This window comes from Pan paniscus, chromosome 16 (assembly GCF_029289425.2).
Source record: "Pan paniscus chromosome 16, NHGRI_mPanPan1-v2.0_pri, whole genome shotgun sequence".
Taxonomy (NCBI): Eukaryota; Metazoa; Chordata; class Mammalia; order Primates; family Hominidae; genus Pan; species Pan paniscus.
This window is the reverse complement of record NC_073265.2, coordinates 29,792,880-29,810,943: the sequence shown is the minus strand read 5'-3', so window position 1 is coordinate 29,810,943 and position 18,064 is coordinate 29,792,880. Positions and strand designations below refer to the sequence as shown.

Here is an 18,064-nt window from a genome sequence, read left to right as displayed (position 1 = left end):
AATTTGATGAATGAGACATGAGTCTCCCGGGAGAGTAAGGAAAGAAGCCGCGGAAGTGCTCTAATTTGGGTAACGAAGGGGTGAAATTTTTAGAAGACAAACACCGACAGAGAAAATTGTGGAGGAGGTGAACTGGCTCCGGCGACTAGGAAAAGTCAAAAGTCTTGGAAACGACTTCCCTATCCAAGCAGGGACTGGAACCCTGGATCTGCAAGGAATCAACCTGGCCCTCGGGAGGGGAGGGGCAATGCTTAGGGCACGTGACTCCACCGTTTCCCGGCAACCAGAGCCCCGTCCACCGCTCGCCTCTTGCTGCTCCTCACTTCTTCACCACGCTGAGCTCCTCTCGACCAATCGACGCACAGAACATCGTCGGGTGGGAAGGTAGTTGGAGGACTCCTGGGCTCCGTCACTAGGGGACTCCGCCCCTCCCGATTTCCTCCGGGCTACAGGCGACAGAGCTGAGCCAAGCGTTTACTGGGCAGCTGTTACGGTAAGTGAGGAGGGGCTGGGGTGCCCAGCGTTTTGGATCTCCCACTCTGGCCCGGCCCCGGAATACCACATAGAGTCCTTGGGACCTGATTCATCCCGTCCAGACAGCCCTAGAGACCTGAGCGACTGAGGCCTGGGATCTGGACGCCGGAATTTCCTGCGTGGTTCTGGACGCCCTGCCCCGGGGTAAGGGGCCATGCGGGGCTCTGGTGTGAGCAAAGTTTTGGTTTTGGGTGGCTTCAGACGAATTCGGGTTGAGGGTTCACTGTAGCGCTAGACATCAGTTCACCCAGGACCGCCGTGTCATAGCCGTCCCTTTTACTTCCGGCCTTTACGCTGGCTGGGCTCTGTCTCCTGGCATTATTCAGACCTTGCCTCAGGCAGCCTTCCTGATTTCTAAGTCTCCTCTTGAAAGAAGGTGTCAGCCTGTCTCATATGCCTAGATAGTTATAAAAGCCTCCAGGCTCTTTGCGTAGCTTTTCCTACCTGCCCGTGCTTGGGCTGCTTTCGTTATATTTTCCAAACAAGCAGGATGGTATTCGATAAAAACATGGATTCTGGAGCAGCACAGATCTGGTTTTCCTGTCAAGGATTCCCCACATATCAGTAATGTGCCCTAGAGCAAGTTACCCTTCTGAACTTGTTTTTTCATCTGTAAAATGGTGAAAATACCTACCTTTCAGTGATTGTATTAAAATAAGAGCATGAGACATATGGCTGAACTGCATGCGCTGAGCACACAGCCCTTGCATTGTGACAGTACTCTCTGACAGACGCTTTTTACCAAGCAGGATCTTCATGTATATGGAACTGTGGAAGATTTAGTCTGTGTTCTGTTGAAAACAGAATTTAGGGGCCGGGTGCGGTGGCTCACGCCTGTAATCCCAGCACTTTGGGAGGCCAAGGCGGGCGGATCACGAGGTCAGGAGATCGAGACCACCCTGGCTAAACGGTGAAACCCCGTCTTTACTAAAAAATGCAAAAAATTAGCCGGGCGTGGTGGCGAGCGCCTGTAGTCCCAGCTATTTGGGAGGCTGAGGCAGGAGAATGGCGTGAACCCGGGAGGCGGAGGTTGCAGTGAGCCAAGTTAGCGCCACTGCACTCCAGCCTGGGCGACAGAGCGAGACTCCGTCTCAAAAAAAAAAAAAAAAAAAAAGAAAGAAAGAAAGAAAAAAAAAACAGAATTTAATTGACTGGAGATAGAACTGTTGCATTTTGGAGATCTTTGGAGAAAAGTGCAGGCTGGTTGTCCAACCTGGAAATGCCCTACAGATTCGTGTGTGTGTGTGTGTGTGTGTGTTAAAATATATGTAGCATAAAATTGACCATTTTAACTATTTTTGTGTGTATGATTCAGTGGTGTTCACATTGTTGTGCAACCATAACTACCATCCACCTCCAGAACTTTTTCATTTTCCCAAACTGAAACTGTGTACCCATTAAACAGTAACTCCCCATTCTTTCTACCTCCCAGCTCCCAGCTCCCAGCATCCTATTTTCTGTATCTATGAATTTGACTACTCAGGTACCTTATATAAGTGGAATCACAGTATCTGCCTTTTGTGTATGGCTTGTAGGAATTCCATTTTTATTTTGATTTTGTTTATTTATTTGTGAGACAGGGCCTCGCAATGTCACCCAGGCTGGAGTGCAGTGGCGTGATCACCACTCACTGCAGCCTCTATCTCCTGGGCTAAGGTGATCCTCCTACCTCAGCCTCCGGAGTAGCTGGGACTACAGGCATGTGCCACCACACCTTTCTAATTTTTGTATTTTTAGTAGAGATGGGATTTTGCCATGTTTCCTAGGCTGGTCTCGAACTGCTGGCCTCAAATGATCTGACTGCCTCGGCTTCCCAAAGTGTTGGGATTACAGTCGTGAGCCACTGTGCCCAACCTTATGCTGTATTCTTAAAGCCAGTTCTTAACTCACTTGAGCTTCTGTTTTATAGCTCAGATTCCAAATGAAAATGTTTGAGAGCGCTGACTCTACAGCCACAAGATCTGGCCAGGATCTCTGGGCTGAAATTTGTTCCTGTCTGCCAAATCCTGAACAAGAAGATGGTGCCAACAATGCGTTCTCAGACTCCTTTGTGGATTCTTGCCCTGAAGGTGAAGGCCAGAGGGAGGTGGCTGACTTTGCTGTCCAGCCAGCTGTAAAGCCTTGGGCTCCCTTGCAGGATTCAGAAGTGTATTTAGCATCTCTAGGTAAGTTTGACGGCTCTAGGGAAGCATATTGAAGTTCTGTTACATCAAACTTGGTTTCCTATTCTTTTGTGTTGTTGTTATTCCTGTCACATGTATCTGTCAGATATAATTCCAAGGGATGTTTCAAGCCGGCTGTTGGGAAGCAGCCCCCTTTTCCTTGAACAGATCTTTTATTATTTTTATTTTTAATTTTTTGAGACTTTCACTCTTGTTGCCCAGGCTGGAGTGCAGTGGCGTGATCTTAGCTCATGGCAACCTCCACCTCCCAGGTTCAAGCGATTTTCCTGCCTCAGCCTACCGAGTAGCTGGGATTACAGGCGCCTGGCACAATGCCCGGCTAATTTTTTGTATTTTTAGTAGAGATGGGGTTTCATTTCACCATGTTGGCTAGGCTGGTCTCGAATGCCTGACCTCAGGTGATCCACCCGCCTCGGCATCCCAAAGTGCTGGGATTACAGGCATGAGCCGCCGTGACTACCTGAACAGCTCTTAAAACAGTTTTTGTCACTTCCTGCCTCTGCCCAGTTCATCTAAATTCTGTGTTTGATTTCTTGGCATTCTGTAGAACCCTCTTGCCTACTGTTGGTTGCCCATATATTCAAATAACTCAAAAGGGTTAAACCTTATGCCATCCTGCAAGAAAATGTGATGGCCCCAGGGCTACATGTGGATTTCTGATGCTGGAGTTTGAAAAACTTACATAAATAGATTGATTGTTGAGAATGGGAGCATATTGACATAAGATTCATTCTGCCTCGTTAGCCATTTTATTTTAAAAATATTTCCTGAACACATTTTCAGTACCCTGTCCTGTGGCCATAGTATAAGTATCTAGAGAGATTCCAAACACAGGAAAGAGATTCAAATTGTCCCATGCTAGGGGAAAAAGAAATATCAGTCTAGGGCGATGATGGGCAGTCTTTAGAATTGTAATATCCTTTTATTGTGGAACAACCATGAGATTCATCCATGTTTCACAAAACCAAACCTGGGAATAAGGCTTACCTTGGCCTCCCAAAGTGCTGGGATTACAGGCGTGAGCCACCGTGCTTGGCCCTAATTTTTTTATTTCAATAGCTTTTGGTGTACAAGCGGTTTTTGGCTACATGGATTAATTGTATAGTGGTGAAGTCTGAGATTTTAGTGCACCCATCACCCAAGTAGTGGACATTGTACCCAATGTGTAGTTTTTTATCCCTCACCCCTCTCCAAACCTCCCCACTTCTGAATCCCCAAAGTCCAGTATACCACTTTGTGTTTTTTTTTTTTTTTTGGTTGTTGTTTTGTTTTTTTTTTTGAGACGGAGTCTCATTCTGTTGCCCAGGCTGGAATGCAGTGGCACGATCTCGACTCACTGCAACCTCCGCCTCACAGGTTCAAGCAATTCTGCTGCCTCAGCCTCCTAAGTAGCTGGGATTACAGTCACCCACCACCACGCCTGGCTATTTTTTGTATTTTTAGTAGAGACAGAGTTTCACCATGTTGGTCAGAGTGGTCTCGAACTCCTGACCTCGTGATCCACCCACCTCGGCCTCCCAGAGTGCTGGGATTACAGGTGTGAGCCACCGTGCCCGGCCAATATACCACTTTGTATACCTTTGTGTACCCATAGCTTAGCTCCCACTTATAAGTGAGAACGTACGGCATTTTGTTTTCCATTCCTGAGTTACTTCACTTAGAGGATAATGGCCTCCAGCTCCATCTAAGTTGCTGCAGAAGACATTATTTTATTCTTTCTTATGGCTGAGTAGTGTTCTATGGTGTATATATTCCATATTTTCTTTATCCACTCATTGCTCGATGGGCACTTAGGTTGGTTCCATATCTTTGCAATTATGAATTATGAAACATGCGTGCAGGTATCTTTTTGATATAACGACTTCTTTTCCTTTGGGTAAACACCTCGTAGTGGGATTGCTGGATCAAATGGTAGATTTACTCTTAGTTCTTTGAGAAATCTCCATATGTTTTCCATAGAGGTTGTACTGATTTACATTCCCATCAGCAGTGTATACGGATTCTCTTTTTACCACATCCATGCCAACATCTATTGTCTTTTGACTGTTTAATAGTGGCCATTCTGGCTGGGGTGAGGTGGTAGCTCACCATTTTGACTTGCATTTCGCTGATGATTAGTGATTTTGAGCATTTTTTCATATGTTTGTTAGCCATTTGTATATCTTCTCAAATCCCATTGAGAAATGTCTATTCATGTCATTTGCCCACTTTTTGATGGGATTTTTTTTTCTTTTTGATTTGTTTGAGCACCTTGTAGATTCTGGATATTAGTCCTTTGTTAGATACATAGTTTGCAAATACTTTCTCCCATTCCATGGGTTGTCTGTTTACTCTGATTATTTCTTTTGCTGTACGGAAGTTTTTAGTTTAATTAGATCCCATTTATTTATTTTTGTTATTGTTGCATTTACTTTTGGGATCTTAGTCATAAATTCTTTGCCTAGGCCGGGCACGGTGGCTCACGCCTGTAATCCCAGCACTTTGGGAGACCGAGGCAGGCAGATCACAAGGTCAAGAGATCGAGACCATCCTGGCCAACATGGTGAAACCCCGTCTCTAATAAAAATACAAAAATTAGCTGGGCATGGTGGCGCACACCTATAGTCCCAGCTACTCGGGAGGCTGAGACAGGAGAATCGCTTGAACCCGGGAGGCGGAGGTTGCAGTGAGCTGAAATCGCACCACTGCACTCTAGCCTGGGCAACAGAGCGAGACTCCATCTCAAAATAAAAATTGCCTAGGCCAATGTCTGGAAGAGTTTTTCCTAGGTTTTCTTTTAGAATTTTGAAGATTTCAAGTCTTATATCCATCTTGAGTTGATTTTTGTATAAGGTGAGAGATAGGGATCTAGTTTTATTCTTCTACAGGTGGCTAGCCAGTTTTCCCAGAACCATTTGTTACATAGGATGTCCTTTCCCCAATTTGTGTTGTTGTATGCTTTGTCGAAGATCAGCTACAAACCTGGGAATAACTTTTTGAGGAAGGAAAGGCAATTCAGGTAGAAGGAGCTTCTGAGGAAAGACAGAAGAGTCAGAAGAGAGCTTGCATAATAGCTAAGAAATATCTTGCAAAAACAAAAGGGATTTTGTTAATGATGTACTGGAGGAAAAAGATATGAGAAAAACATAGGTGGAGTGATAGAAAGATAGGGAGTAATGTGAAATTTGCCAGGAAGCCACCAAAGATAGGATAGCAATGCTTGGAGCCATGGCCTAGGGGATGAAAATTCTGCATGTGGTAGCCAAAGCATCTGTTTAATGATGATAAGGAGAAGAGGCAACAATTGGATAAAGCTATAGAACAAGATCCCTTGGCTTGTTGGTGCTGTATGACAAGGGCTTCTAAGAAACTTTCGTGAAAGTCAGGCATGGTGGCTCACACCTATAATCCCAGCGCTCTGAGAGGCCGATGTGGGAGGGTCACGTGTAGGCCAAGAGTTTGAGACCAGCCTGGGCAACACAGTGAGACTGTCTTTACAAATACATTTTTAAAAATTAGCCTGAAGTGGTAGATGCCTGTAATCTCAGCTACCAGGGGGCTGAGGTGGGAGGATTGCTTGAGCCTAGCAGTTGTTTGAGGTTACAGTGAGCTGTGATCATGCCACTGCACTCCAGCCTGGGTGACAGAGCAAGACCTTGTTGAGAAAGAGAGAGAGGAAGGAAGAGAAAGAGAGAGAGCACTTTGGGAGGCCGAGGCGGGCAGATCACATGAGGTCAGGAGGAGTTCAAGACCATCCTGGCCAACATGACAAAACCCTGTTTCTACTAAAAATACAAAAATTAGCCACATGTGATGGTGTGCGCCTGTAATCTCAGCTACTTGGGAGGCTGAGGCAGGAGAATCGCTTGAACCCAGGAGGCGGAGCTTGCAGTGAGCTGAGTGAGATCGTGCCACTACACTCCAGCCTGGGTGACAGAGCGAGACTCCATCTCAAAAAAAAAAAAGAAAGAAAGAAAAAGTGTAATGAAGACAGTGATGATTTTGATTAGTGAAGACTGGCTTGGAAAGTTAATGATCTTTTCTAAAGTCAGTTAAGAAGTTTTCATCTCTGAAGAAAATAAGAGTCATTTCTGTTGCCTATGGCACGGACTGGGAGACAGCGGCAGACAGGGACGTGTTAGTGCCTGTTTCTGCCTGCCCTATTGAAATCACACCTGACCAGGGACTCAGCATACTTAGAGAGAGGAAGACCTTTTCCGGCCCAAAAGAGTACCTTCCACTTTGACAACTGAGGCCAGACAATATGAAGATTGTTTTTATTGCTAAATAACCTATATCAAAGAGAATCCACTGATAACAGCAATAATTAAAAACTTAAATGTATGCTGTGGATAACCCTTTTTATATCCTCAAGGAGAAAACAAACCCTGCAAATATTTAACATTTATCAACTGCAGGTTTTTTTTACATGGGTGAGCTCATGGTGGTAATAACAGGAACAAAAGGTATTTGTTTTGATCAGTGGGTGTTAGCTGATGTGACTTTTTTAGAAATGAAAACAGAACTGCAAATCATAGTTTCTATTGGTTCTAAGCTTGATGTTCACCACCCCACCATGCCATCATTTACCTATGTACTTATAGTTGAAGGCAAACTAAATTAAGGCAGACGGTAAATGGTGATGTCCTTTCTTGTATTCTTCGAAAGGGGAAATCTGTTAAACAATTAGAGTTAAAATGCAAACAAGAGTAATTTAACCTCTATCATCAAGAAGCCATATGGAGCACTGTCATGGGATTAGAAGACGTTTGTTTTTATTAGACTCCAACATCCAGGCCACAAGTTGAGCAACTTTAAAAAATGTTGGGAGATTCTTTTTATTAAGAATTTAATCACACATAGAGATTTTAAAGGTCTCTTATTGAGTTCTCATCAAGTCAATTTTAATATCTAATGAACCGTTGGATCTTTCATCATTTTGTCTAATTCTTTCTCATGAGATTTGGAAACCACTTCATGTTACTGTAACAAAAAGAAAAAACCACTTACTCCTCAGAGAGATTATTTTCAAGGAGTTGAAAAAAGACAGTAGTATACACATGTCAAACCAGGGAAAACAAGCATTCCTTAGAGAGATACCTGCTGGGCTTATGTGATTTCAAAGAAAACATGCCATTGACTTATTTATGAGAACCTATGGCTTTTCCCTTTTCTCGGGTTAAACATTTATTTGATACAATGCAGGGTGAGGACTTTGTGAAGGAAAAAGGAAGAATGTTCAATTCCCTTTTATCTGTCCTTAAAAAATGACCTCTTTGGCAGGGAGTGTGGATGTCCTCATCAGTGAGAGATTTTTTAAGTTAGTATTTTGAGTTTTAGATTTAGTTAAAATTTCATGTCATGCTCATTTTCCTTGTTAAGCTCTACTTCTCTCTCTAGAGAAGAAGCTAAGAAGAATCAAAGGTTTAAATCAGGAAGTGACTTCCAAGGACATGCTTCGAACTCTGGCCCAAGCCAAGAAGGAATGCTGGGATCGGTTCCTCCAGGAGAAGTTAGCTTCAGAGTTCTTTGTGGATGGACTTGATTCTGATGAGAGGTAATCGATTCCCCGTCTAGTTCCAGCTGAAATCATCCTTTATGTAGTTGTTCTATTTGTTTTTAGCCCAGCAGTAGATTTTTAAGAACAGACTTTTTTGCCAAAAGGCAAATACTGCAGCTACATGTTGGTCACAGATTGAATAGAGTTAAGGATAAACCATTGTGTTCATTTTTAAGTATGCAATGAACTTGAGAAAGTAGTAACTAATCAGTCTCTCTTATGTTCTTGAATTCTTTCTCATGAGGTTTGGAAACCATGTTACTGTAACAAAAGGAAAAACCATTTACTCCTCAGAGAGATTATTTTCTGGAACTATCTCTTCATCTTTTCTTACCTCTGAATTTCCACTGCTTTACAGATTTTTTTTTTTTTTTTTTTTTTTGAGATGGAATCTCGCTCTGTTGCCCAGGCTGGAGTGCAGTGGCACGATCTCGGCTCACTGCAATCTCTGCCTCCTGGGTTCAAGCAATTCTTGTGCCTCAGCTTCCTGAGTAGCTGGGACTACAGGCGTGTGCCACAACACCCGGCTAATTTTTGTATTTTTAGTAGAGATGGAGTTTCACCATGTTGGCCAGGCTGGTCTCAAACTTCTGACCTCAGGTGATCTGCCTGCCTCGGCCTCACAAAGTGCTGGGATTACAAGCGGGAGCCACTGCACCTGGCCTGCCTTACAGAATTTTTGTCAGATTGTAGCCACTCAATGAATTTACGTAGACTAAATTAATGAATTTATTAAGCATCCACTGTGTGATAGCACTGTGCTTGGTGTCATGGAGGGAATGGTGTAAGGAAGTTTTAAACCCATTTGTTTTTGTCCTCAAAACTACTTGAGGGCAGATGACAAATATATATAAAGACATACCTAACAATACCAGGCAGTAATAAGAGAAGGGCCAGTTGAGTAGAAGTGACAGAATGTGCTTTGGGAATTGAGAGGCTGCTGAGCTCCCTCCTGGCTTTGGTGTTTTGCCATAGAGGGAGGCAGGACTTGAACAGTACCTGCAAGTAGTTTAGATGCAGAAAGATAGAGAGGGCATGCTGCCCTGCCACAATGAGCAGGAATGGGGCTCGACACTCAGGAAATCGGCTCTGCCACTTACTGGTTGTATGTTCTTGGGTAAGTAACCTATGTGTGCCTCAGTTTCCTGATCTGTGAAATGGGAGCAATCAGCTCTTACCTCATAAGTTGTTATGAGGGTTAAATGAGTTACTATTTGTAAAGGGTATAGAACAATGCCTAGCACATGGTAAGCACTATAGAAGTGTTGGCTGTTACTAATATTATCCTTCCTACAGAATTTTAGAGTTTGGTAAGATATTATTCAAAGTAAAAATCAATGGGGGGAGTAAAAAATTGAATTTTAACAAAAGATCTTAGGGGAATGTGATTTAACTTGAGTTTCCAACATATGGACATTGGTGTTGAGAATCCCATCATGTCAGAAGAAGTACTGCTGCCGAAATCAGGACAGTATGTGAATAAAACTTCATAGGTACATTTACTTGCAAATGTGTAAAATACTTTCACTTACATTATCTCAAACGCTTAATCAGCATGCCTCTAGATGCTTCAGAAATCAGCGTAGCATCTAAGGTCAGGCCAACTCTCCTCTGAGGGTTCAGGAAATTATATACATTTTGCTCTTTTCTATCTCTAAAGGTCCAACCTAATTAAGTCTTAAATTGCTCCAAACGTAGGAGATTTGAAGATGCAGACTCCTGACCCACTGATAATTTGGTATTTACTTATATTCTGTCCCCCTGAATACCTCTCTTCTCTCCAGCTCTGAGAAGAAAAGACAAAACTTTCTCCTGTGTCATTTTCAAGTAGAAATCCTCTTTCTCTGAAATCAGATCAGCATGTTCCTATGTATTTATCAATATGTAAAATAATGTAGATTTCCCTTCTCTATGGAAATAATTTGAACAATTTGATGAAAAGTGTGGTAAATGAAGATTAAATGCTGTGTCACACCTGATTCCCCTGAGCTGTGAGCACTAGAGTCAATCAGCTGCTCTCATTGCCCTCTGACATTTAGATTTTTCCCCAGAGCCTACATCTGTGGGAATGTTTCTTTCTATCATTATCCAGAACAAACACCAGGAAACACTAGTTCTTCAAAGTTTATCTTTTAAACAGAGGCCATTTTACAATGGGGTTGTATAGGTCTTCACGTATGTGAGGGCCAGGTAGGTGATCCTCCTTGTGGTATGCTTTTGGCAAGGGAGTAATGGGCTGAGAAATCCAACTATCCAAAACATAAATGCCCGCATATACCAAGAGATGCCTAAAATCTGCTGTTATGGTATTCTTTCTTAGGTTAAGACTTTGTGCTATCGAGGAGCATAGAATAAGGTTTACATTATTTCTAGTCATTTATATTTTACTGTGAACATCTAATAGCTTTAGGGTATAGGGTCCTGTAAGGAAGGCGGGTAGGGGACCTTGAGCTTGACAATTACATCTCCCCTCTCCCTACAGATCCAGACAAAAAGACAGCCCTCTGGCATAGTGGTCATTCTCTTGTGGGGAATATTTGCTGCTCAGATGTTTTTATCTTAGGGACTTGCTATAGGATGAAATAAACAAACGAAAACCCCACACAAAAATAAAATCACTTAGTGCAAGTAAGTGCTATAATTGAGTCCCAGACTGCCTCAGCTATAAGAGGCAAAAGATACTCAGATTTCTGCCTCAATAATAATTTGGTATTTATTTGAGTGTTTCTTCCCCTTGACAATTTCTCTCCTCTCCTGTTTTGAGTGAAAAAAGACCTATCTTTAGGTCTTTAGGACTGAGGCGTAAACTCTTCAGCGGTTCTCATCAAGCCTTCAGAGGCTCTGCATTTGAAGGGGGCCTGCTGCTGCCTGTAGTCAAAGTGCCCACTATGGGGTAAATTATGCGCAGAGCTGCCAGGATGCACAGCTGCCATTAGGAGTATCCTTGTACTCCCCAGTTTAGCAGTGAAAAACAATTGTAGGAAGAAATTGCTGGTGGGCGGGAAGGTAGTGTTTGAGTAACTGAGATAATCATTAAGTAATTAATCAGTGAGGTCTGACACAGCCACCCTTTTATTCTGCCCTTTCATAGCACCTTGGAACATTTCAAGAGGTGGCTCCAGCCAGATAAAGTAGCCGTCAGCACAGAGGAGGTCCAGTATCTGATTCCTCCAGAGTCACAGGTTGAGAAGCCAGTGGCCGAGGACGAGCCAGCAGCCGGGGACAAGCCAGCAGCAGCAGAACAGTAAATTACACACACACACACACACACACACACACACACACACACACACACACACGCCGAGCAGCTGTCTCGGGTCCAGAGCGAGCAGCGTGGAGCTCAGTGACAGCAGCAGGGAGAAATCCACTGAAGGAAAAAACCCAAATTTCCACTCCACAAAGAAAACAGCTGCAAGCCCCCAGGGACTTACTTGGGGCTGGCATGTGTGACTGACTGTCTCGGATGAAGTGACTGACCCAGTGCACACTGGATCAAAATGCTGCTTTCCTCTGTGTCTCACAGCTTGGCTGAGCTCTGTCACTGCAGGTTAGAAGTCTGCTAAAGATCAAATGTGAAAGTACTTGGAGAAACTGAGGCCTCTTATGTGTAATGTGTAAGTTAAGTGAGCCATATATTTTCTTGCCTCTTCTGGACATTCATGCTTGTGTCCCAAGCATTCCCTTGGTGAATTGTCACGTGAGTGGGGCCAGTAAAAGTGAAGTCTGCTCCTTGAATCCAAGCCCCATCTGGGGCTTCTCTAACAAATCTGTAGTAAGTATACGGACTCCAGGGAGAGAGGCTGGGCTTCTTTCTCTCATTTGTTCCTTGTGGAAAAAATGGGCAAAAGAAGTGTGAAAATGTGGGTGTTTATGTCTGTGTATATGTATTTTTTACTTCATGCATGGCTTCTCCTCCAACTTCCTCCTGCACTTAAAAAGGGCCAGGTTCCAAATTAGACTTGTAAATATGGTGTTAGTGTTTGACACTACTCCTGGATAGTTCCAAACGTCTTCCTTGTGGCAGGTTTCCTGGCTGAGCCCGAGCTTCCCTCCCTGTTTATCGTGTTCATGATCAGTATGTGTTTCCATATAAAACTTTTCTCAACGGAATAGCAGTGTCTGTGGTGCTGTTGACTCGATTGCTCCTGGAAGGATGTTCCCAGGCAGCAGGAGGTAAAGACAAATGCATGCAAAGGCATGGGAGCTGGCCACTTTGCCAGCCTCCTGTTATTAGCATGTGCCCTCAGACAGTCCAGACTTTGGTGTTCTGAGGCCTTAGCTCCATGGGCCTTCTTCCTGGGTAATAGTTTACAAATCCCTAAAGATCAGTAGGGTGGCTGTAAAAAATCTTCCGATCGAGAGAGGAGCTAAAAGAAAAAATAGAATAAATAAATCTTCTGAGAACATTTGCTCTTTTTTTTTTTTTTTTTTTTGAGGTCTCACTTTGTTGCCCAGGCTGGAGTGCAATGGTACAATCATATAGTTCACTGTAACCTCAAACTCCTGAGCTCAGGTGATCCTCCCACCTCAGCCTCCTGAGTAGTTGGAATTACAGGTGCAAACCACGACACTCAGCTATTGTTTGCTCATTTCTAAATCAAGTATTTGTCTTGCCCAAAAGGATAGGAACCAATTAGGTGGTTCCATATACTTGCTTAGTGTTACAAATATTTTTATTGTAATATTCAAATATACTTTCCTCTTTTTTTGAGATGGAGTTTTGCCCTTGTTGCCCAGGCTCGAGTGCAATGGCGCGATCTTGGCTCCCCGCAACCTCTGCCTCCCGGGTTCAAGCAATTCTCCTGCCTCAGTCTCCTGAGTAGCTGGGATTACAGGCATGCACCATCACGCCCGGCTAATTTTGTATTTTTTTTAGTAGATTTGGGGTTTCTCCATGTTGAGGCTGGTCTCGAACTCCTGACCTCAGGTGATCTGCCCGCCTCAGCCTCCCAAAGGGCTGGGATTACAGGCATGAGCAACCGCGCCTGGCTGCTCCTCTTTTTTCCTTCTTTATTTTTTTTTTGTTTTTTTGAGACAAGGTCTCCTCACTCTATCACCCAAGCTGGAGTGTAGTGACAATCATGGCTCATTACAGCCTCAACCTCCCAGGCTCAATCCATCCTTCTGCCTCAGCTTCCCCTGAGTAGCTGGGACTATAGGCATGTGCCACTATGCCTGGCTAATTTTTAAAAAAAAATTTTTGTAGAGACAGGGTCGCATTATTTTGCCCAGGTTAGTCTCGAACCTCTGGGCTCAAGCTATCCTTCCACCTTGGCCTCTCAAAGTGCTGGGATTACAGGTGCAAGTCACCATGCCTGGCCCTTTCCTCTCTTTTCATTGACTAATGGTTAAGCTTTTTTTTTTTTTTTTTTTTTTGAGACAGGGTCTCACTCTATCACCAGGAGGGCTGGAGGGCAGTGGCACGGTCTCAGCTCACTGCAGTCTTGACCTCCCGGGCTCAGGTGATCCTGCCTCAGGCTCCCGAGTATCTGGGACTACAGGTGCATACCACTATGCCCGGCTTATTTTTTATATTTTTTGTAGAGATGGGATTTCGCCATGTTGTCTGGGCTGGGTTAACACCTTTATTAGTAGATTTAGTCGCTTTATTCCTACTGCATTTTATTGGCAGGATACGTGTGACACAGAGAGTGACTCTCTGTGGCCCCTGGGTACATTGAGGAAGCCAGAATATTGACGGTCATCCAGGCTTGCAGGCTGCCATCTCCACCTGGAGTTCAGATGCCAGGCCTCACTCCTCTCCAGGGCCATCTGATGGCTTTCAGGATGGATTTTTTTGTTTTGAGATGGAGTCTCACTCTCTTGCCCAGGCTGGAGTGCAGTGGTGCCATCTCGGCTCACTGCAAGCTCTGCCTCCCGGGTTCACACCATTCTGCTGCCTCAGCCTCCCGAGTAGCTGGGACTACAGGCGCCCACCACCTTGCCCGGCTAATTTTTTGTATTTTTAGTAGAGACGGGGTTTCACCGTGTTAGCCAGGATGGTCTGGATCTCCTGACCTTGTGATCCGCCCGCCTCGGCCTCCCAAAGTGCTGGGATTACAGGCGTCAGCCACCATGCCCTGCCAGGATGGATTTTTTAAAGAAAGAAAAACTAAAATTTTTATTCTCCCTGCATGATAAACAAACAAAAATTATTCTTCCTCAGAAACAACAGTTTAAGAAAAAAAAAGCAATGAGGTCCCAAAACACTCTCCCAAAGTGCAGATCATGGGACGGTAAGAGAATGTTTCTGTACCCAAAAATAGTGTTTCTGTCATTCAGGCAAGATTCTAGCTTTGCCTTTTCCCTACTTCCCATTTTCTACCTCAGAAACAGAAATTGGAATATGAGAGGGTGGAGAATCGCTTTAGAGGAACTGAAACAGAGTTTGTAAGTTGAATGGTTTCTAGCCCATGTGTAAACCTGGGTGCGGTGTGAGAGGAGCTCTGCACGACTCCACGGAAGGGAACCCAGTGAGTTGTAGCTATAGTTTCTTAATTGATTTAGAGGTGACAGCGTAAACAATGGCTCTAAAAAAAGGGGAAACTCCATTTACCAAAACCAAATTTGACACTAGCTCCCAAAGCTAACTTGTTAATATAGATTTATCTTAGGCTAGTGAAGTGGCACTAAATTTGAAACTGAGAGTCTTGGGTGCTGTCTTTTATCTGTCTTGTGGCTTACTGAATGGTCACAAATAAGTCAAGTGACCTCTTCATGTTCCAGTTCCTTTTTAGTAATGGGACTAACCATAGGAAAAAATAGTATTGGCCTAAAATGCTGATCTCTTTCCTTTGACCCTGAAAACTCCAAGGAACTCCAGTTCCTCAACCTAGTAAGATTTGTAAGTTGGTAGAATCTTACTTATCACCCCTGACTTTCTTCCTTCTTCCTCCTTAGTGAAACAGACAGCAAGTTAGAGCAAATGGAGCAATATTTAGTGCTAAGCCTTAGACCCAGGGGAGGGTAATCACCAACACGGGCCAAGCCGTAATGACTTGGTACACCCAGAGAAGGCTGGGCTGCAGCCAGGCAGATAACCTAAGGGACTGCTGCTGTTCTCTCCCGGCACACACACATGCTCATCACTCAGCGCCTGGCGAGATCAGGGCTGGAGTGACACAGGCATGCATCCAATACCTGATCCAGAAATAGGCCCTGGCTGCAGGCACAGCAAGTAAACAAACGTCCCGCCAGCTGTGGCCGAGGTGCACCCTTCCAAGCAGACCTGCCCACCAGGACCATTGCTGGAAGACGGAAGCCCTGGAGCCTCTCCCTGGCCCTGTTTTGGAAGGAGTCCTCCAAGGCTGAGAACAGCCCCAGCCACATGAAGCAGGCAAGGTTTTCTTGAAAATTGTAAATTATCCCAACCAGCTTTGGCCCTACATCAGTTATAAGACTCAAGATAGGATACTGCCATTGGGATGTTAGGTTTGTGCGAGGGCTGTTTACTTGAGCCCAGAAATAGGTTATTTAAGGCAGAGATTCATTCATCTAACCAATATTTGTTGAGCCCCTGCCATGTTCCAGGCACTGTGCATGGTGTTAAATAAAGCAGAACGGCATCTTCCCACATAGAATGATGGAGGGGGGAATAGAGCCTACCTCATTAATTCTGTGGAAGTTGTAAGCACAAGGTGTTTTGAGAGCACATGGGAAGGAGATATGAGAGCCCTAGACCAGTTGGGGTGGGGTAGGAGAGAGGCCGTGTTAGGGGAGCTGAGTCCATAGAAATGAATAGGAGTGAGAGGAAATAGAAGAGTAAGAGCATGGGGACCAAGAGGAGTCCTGGAAGAGGAAAACAGCATGTGCAAAGGCCTAAAAGCAAAAGGGAACTTGGAGGATGGAAGGTAGTTCAGTGTAGCTGGAGCACAAAGAACAAAGGAGGGATAGACGAGAGGTGAGGGTGGAAATTACTAAACAAGGCCAGGTGTGAAGGGTTTTATAAACCATGTTAAGGAGTTTGGAGTTTATTGTGGGAGAACAGGGAGCTAATGGCTGATTTTAAGAGGGGCAGTGACAAGATGAGATTTACATCTAGAAGGTTATGGCTGCCATGGGTTTGCCATAATTAAAGTGATTGAGGGTGGACAAGTTATTCACACTTGGCAGCGATACATGTCTATGTGAAATGGTTTTTCTTTGTTTTTATTTTCTACTTCAATTTTTCTTATTATTTTTTCACTATTACAGAACAAGTAGAATCATGTATGGCAGATCGTATTTTCCAAAGATGGCCAAATCAGTGTATCCCATCCCACTCATTCATGTTCCAGTGTGATGTGGACACTCCTCCCCTGAGATCTTCGGTCAATATTCCCTCCCTTTGAACCTGGGCAGACCTATGTAACTGCCTCGCTAATAGAGTACAGCATAAATAATGGGACTTCTGAGGCAAGGTCATAAAAGCACTCCACCTGGGGTCTCTCTCTCTCTCTCAGCATGCTCCTTGGTAGTTGTGAGCCGGCATGTAAGAAGTCGGCCACAGAGAGGTAGAGAAGCCCAGGGAGTCCCAGCTGTTTGAGTCTTCCCACCCCAGGCATCAGACATATAAGTAAGTAATTCAAATGATTTCATCCCCCAGTTTTTAAGCTGTCCCAGGTGACACCAAGTGGTACAAAGACAAGCTGTCCCTGCAAAGCCCTGCAGATTCAATAAATGTCATGGTTTAAACCACTAAGTTTTGGGTTGATTTGTTACTCAGCAATAGATAACCAATGCACCATAAGCTAAGCTTCAGGTTTTAAGTAGCTAATTTTTAAGTATTTTATTTTGCAGCCCCCTCTAGTCTGCGACGGTTGCAGAATTTAATACTTATGCTGGCTACAGTAGGGAGAGGGGCAAAATTGGACACAGGAGACCAGCTGTGAGGTGGTTGCAGTTGTCTAAGAAAGAGATGATAGTACTTGAGGACTTTTTCAACTTAGGATGTAGAATACTGCAAGAAAATGTCCCTTCCGTCCTAACAATGTGAAAAAGCAGGTACAAAATCATAACTTTTCTTGAGCCCATCAGAAAGCCAAGGCCACAAGGCAACCAAATAAAGGAGAGATAGTGTTAGGGGAGCTGAGTTCATAGAAATGAATAGGAGTGAGAGGAAATAGGAGAGATAGTGACCCATCAACTGTTTCAACTTTGGCAAAGATGTGGCTGTCTTACAAGTGGGTAAGAAAAAGACAATAAAAATGTTAACAAATTTGTAAAGTCCACATGTGGCCTAGCATATCAGTTTAGAATAGCTGAATAGGATTCTAGACATGAGAGTGCATGCAAAGGCAACCTTTCTTCTACAGGCCTTCCCTGGGGTTCATGGAGAAAAGTGGGAACAGGTCAGGAAAGGGAGGGACTGTTCTTCTTTGGTGATGCATGCATGCAGAGGTTGATCAAGGTGGCTGCTGGTGGAAGGCAAAAAGCCTCAACTTCCACAATCCTCTCCCAAGCCACGGCAGGAGGGGTAACAAACTTTTGCTTCAGTGGGAGGAATAAAAGCAAAACTTATCTGCTTCTGGTGAGGTGTCAAAACCTTCTTGCCCTTCTTGAACAGGCAAAGACCCATTGCTCCTGGGACTAGAAGCAGAAACCCTCTACCCAGGGGCAGAAGCAGGAAACTGTCCTGGGCTGAAGATTCAAGCGAAGGTCCACTCTGTTGTGGGGAGGGCAAGAACTTTGGCTAATCCCAGATGAACCACATATAAGGCAGAGTTTGGCTTCCATAGGGAAGAGGGACAGAAACACTGAGAAAGTCCCACTGCTGAAGCTCGGGTGCCTAGGACCTATTTAAGACTGAAGCTGGGCCAGGGTAACAGAA

At 44.3% G+C, this 18,064-nt stretch overlaps 1 protein-coding gene across 7 annotated transcripts in view; it reads left to right on the top strand.

Moving 5' to 3' along the window:
* Nucleotides 1-341: 341 nt before the first annotated feature.
* CCDC32 (coiled-coil domain containing 32) overlaps nucleotides 342-18,064 on the top strand; it is a 53,021-nt gene continuing 35,298 nt past the window's right edge. For 6 of the 7 annotated variants that reach the window (XR_008621119.2, XM_057299932.2, XM_063596552.1 and 3 more), the window contains exons 1-3: nucleotides 342-493; nucleotides 2,444-2,699; nucleotides 8,097-8,253. Coding sequence is in view for 6 of the 7 variants with exons in the window: in XM_057299932.2 (XP_057155915.1) it covers nucleotides 2,456-2,699; nucleotides 8,097-8,253 (401 nt within the window). In the remaining variant the exon portion in view is untranslated. Of the gene's footprint in view, nucleotides 494-2,443; nucleotides 2,700-8,096; nucleotides 8,254-11,347; nucleotides 12,367-18,064 lie in introns of those variants that run through there. The other variant, XM_008951977.4, reaches the window with a different exon arrangement.